Below are 3563 nucleotides of genomic sequence, written 5' to 3' on the forward strand. Positions count from 1 at the left end.
CTTTACCCTCCACTCCCAATCTCACGCGCTTCCCAGCACCCTCTTTATTCGCACCACCTGTGGATCACCGCGCGCACACAGATGCAGACACGCGCGCAGCTGTTTGTTCATTTTAATCATGAATCAAAAAGAACTCGCAATATTTTTTCAAAAGTGTTAATTTATAAAAACGCTCGCGCGCTTCACACCGCACTTCCGTGTCATGACCTTGAACACGTGCGCGCCACAATTGCTTTATTAGTGAGGACGGTTCATGTGCGCGTAGTGTCCAAATTCCAGATGCTTCCTGAATGGCGTGTGTGCACGAGCGCGTGTTTGCACGCGCGTGTCCACACAGCTCGGGGAGGGTAAAGGCTGTTTAAAATGCAGCGCGTGTGACAGTGAGAGCAGCGCGGGGCGCAGCACGGACAGGTGAGCACGGCGGCGGGTCCACGGAAATGTCAACGGAACCAGCTGACCCGCAAACCTGACGCACGCACACACACGCACACACCGGGACGCACCGAGACCGGCTGCTCCAGACGCATTCGGACCCGGACCGGCGGCTGAAGGATGACGGTGGTGTCCGGGGAGAACCTGGAGGAGACGGTGGCTCTGGCCGCGCTGTCCGCGCAGGATGTCGGCGTCCCGGAGCGCGAGGACAGCCAGGAGTGCTGCGAGCGCGTGGTCATCAACATCTCTGGGCTGCGCTTTGAGACGCAGCTCAAGACGCTCGCGCGGTTTCCCGCCACGCTGTTGGGAGACCCGCGCAAAAGGATGCGCTTCTTCGACCCACTTCGGAACGAGTACTTCTTCGACCGGAACCGACCCAGCTTCGACGCCATCCTCTACTATTACCAGTCTGGGGGGAGGCTGCGGAGACCCGCGAACGTGCCGGTGGACATCTTCTTGGAGGAGATCAAATTCTACGAGCTGGACGAGGAGGTGATCGACAACTTCAGGGAGGACGAGGGCTTCCTAAAGGAGGAGGAGCGGCCGCTGCCCCAGAACGAGTTCCAGCGGCAGGTCTGGCTCCTGTTCGAGTACCCGGAAAGTTCCTTGCCAGCGCGGGGCATCGCCATCATGTCCGTGCTCGTCATCCTCATCTCCATCGTCATCTTCTGCATGGAGACTCTGCCGGAGTTCCGCAAGGAGGCACGTGCCTTCGACGCGCTTCTGTCCGCGAACAACACGGCGAGCGCCAACAAGCCCAACCCGTTCACGGACCCGTTCTTCATCGTGGAGACGCTCTGCATCGTCTGGTTCAGCTTCGAGCTGCTGGTCCGGTTCTTGGCGTGTCCCAGCAAAGCTGCGTTCTTCAAGAACATCCTAAACACCATCGACATCGTGGCCATCATCCCCTACTTCATCACTCTGGGTCTGGAGCTGGCGGAGCACCAGGGGGGCGGCGAGCAGGCCACGTCTCTGGCCATCCTCCGGGTCATCCGTCTGGTCCGGGTCTTCCGGATCTTTAAGCTGTCCAGACACTCCAAAGGGCTCCAGATCCTGGGTCAGACTCTCAAGGCCAGCATGCGTGAGCTGGGCCTGCTCATCTTCTTCCTCTTCATCGGAATCATCCTCTTCTCCAGCGCCGTCTACTTCGCGGAGGCCGAAGACAAGGACTCATACTTCACCAGCATCCCGCACGCCTTCTGGTGGGCCGTGGTTTCCATGACGACGGTGGGTTACGGGGACATGTACCCCATCACCATCGGGGGGAAGATTGTGGGCTCCCTGTGCGCCATCGCCGGCGTGCTGACCATCGCGCTTCCGGTTCCGGTCATCGTGTCCAACTTCAGCTACTTCTACCACCGCGAGACGGAGCAAGAGGAGCCGCAGTACGTGCACGTGACGTGCGGCCAGCAGGAGTCCGGGGGCAGCGGGCCGTCCCTGTCCCGGACCGAGGACGCGGACTCCATCAAATACACCAACTGCAGCCCGCACAGAGCCAGCAGCGGACTGACTGACGTGTGAGCAGAACCGGATCTGGTTCTGAACTGTCTTCCGTGACATCATGAGGGGATTAAGCAGCCTCGGCACTTTATCGACCTTCATCTTTTCTGAGGACAAACAGCGGAGCAGAAGTTTTCATCCAGCAGGTCCGATCAGGGGCCGCCGGGGCAACAGCGCCCCCGTGTGGACAAACAGCGGTTCTTGCTGTTACTATAGCAACCTACAGGACTTTTCTCCGTGGTCTGTCTGAAAAGCTAAAGGATGTAAAGCGGCAGAAAGGAGGCCAGCAAAACCACCATGTTGTTGGTGCCTCCATGTTGTTGGAGTTCAGCCTCTGACCAATCAGAAGACGCCAAAGAAGACGGCAGCCAATCAGATTCAAATTAGCATCAGTTAGCATCACAAGGCCCCATCATGCTCATATTCCCCTCAGAAAGTCTTTAAAAAGGACAAAATACGTAAACCAGCTCATTGTGATTAGCAGGAAACCCCGAAGTGTTTGGACCAGAAGAATCTTCATCGAAACTTTTCAAATCAATCAAAAAAGACGATCAATAGGCAGCAAACAGAATCAGTTCTCTGATCAGAAGCGATTGATAATTCACTTCGATTCAATGTTTCCTTTCATTCAGAGCTTTATAATTTAATTTGATTCTCCATGTTTTTTAAATAAAGCCGAATATTCATGTGAACGAGGAACGATGAATAAATGCGTAAAGTTCCTGAGGAGGAACTAAAACACCTTTTTCACGTGACAAATTCAGTTTTTGCAATCTGGAAGTTGTTTCTTCTGCAAGTGAATTAAAATTAAATCACTCTTGAGATTTAAACCGATGGAAGCAGAAACAGTTTGGTCGCCTGGACTCACCTGGAGAACACACGAGGTCACGTGACCCCGTGGGCGTACGGAGGCCTGGAGGAGTCACATTTCTCCAGAGTTCAGCTCAAAGCACATTTGTTTTACTTTGAAAACCAGCAAATTTAAAGCTGTAACTGCTGCAGTGTCCAGTAGGGGGCAGCAGCAGGTCAGCTCAGGAGCTGCAGCCGCAGGATGCTAAAGGCTAAGAGGCTAACGCCTACTGCTCATACACGTGCACAGTTAAATGCAAGAGTCAGTCGAGTCCTCTTCACAGAATTTATCATTTTGTTAGCTGCTGCTGGATTTTAGGAGAGAATGTAGAATAAATAACTGGAATCTTTACGTTTTTGGACTCGACCTGCTCCGACGTCGTCGCCTCACCTGGACTCACCTTGAACATGAGTGTGGTTTGTCTGTGCCTGGAGCGCCCCCAGGAGCACAGGCGACTGCACAGACGGTCTGCGGCGGCCATCTTGGTCAACAGGTGAAAGGTGCGTCCGCGCAGCTTCCATCGGAGGTCACGTGATTGTTTGAGGGCTCTGATTGGTCGATGTTTTGTGGATGGCTAGCTCGTCCACCGATGACCTCACGGCTTCTTCTGTGACTGGTGGAATGTTCTGCTGCAGAACCAGGTCGGGTCCCAGTTGTTGCCTGCTCTCTGTCCTGTGTACGCTGAGCCCAAAAGAGACGTGTGTGGGCGGAGTCTCACCTCTGTTACCGCGGGAACAACAAGGTTTACTTCTGAGCTTCTGTGTGACTGGTGATGCTTTAA

The 3563-nt window shown here is 54.5% G+C and overlaps 1 protein-coding gene across 1 annotated transcript in view; it reads left to right on the plus strand.

Moving 5' to 3' along the window:
• LOC101078669 (potassium voltage-gated channel subfamily A member 1-like) overlaps nt 1-3563 on the plus strand; it is a 3949-nt gene continuing 386 nt past the window's right edge. The window contains exon 1 of the mRNA XM_003979662.3: nt 1-3563. This exon is cut by the window's right edge and continues 386 nt beyond it. Coding sequence (XP_003979711.2) covers nt 553-1953 — 1401 coding nt within the window. The 5' untranslated portion in view covers nt 1-552 and the 3' untranslated portion in view covers nt 1954-3563.

Source organism: Takifugu rubripes, chromosome 18 (genome assembly GCF_901000725.2).
Source record: "Takifugu rubripes chromosome 18, fTakRub1.2, whole genome shotgun sequence".
NCBI lineage: Eukaryota > Metazoa > Chordata > Actinopteri > Tetraodontiformes > Tetraodontidae > Takifugu > Takifugu rubripes.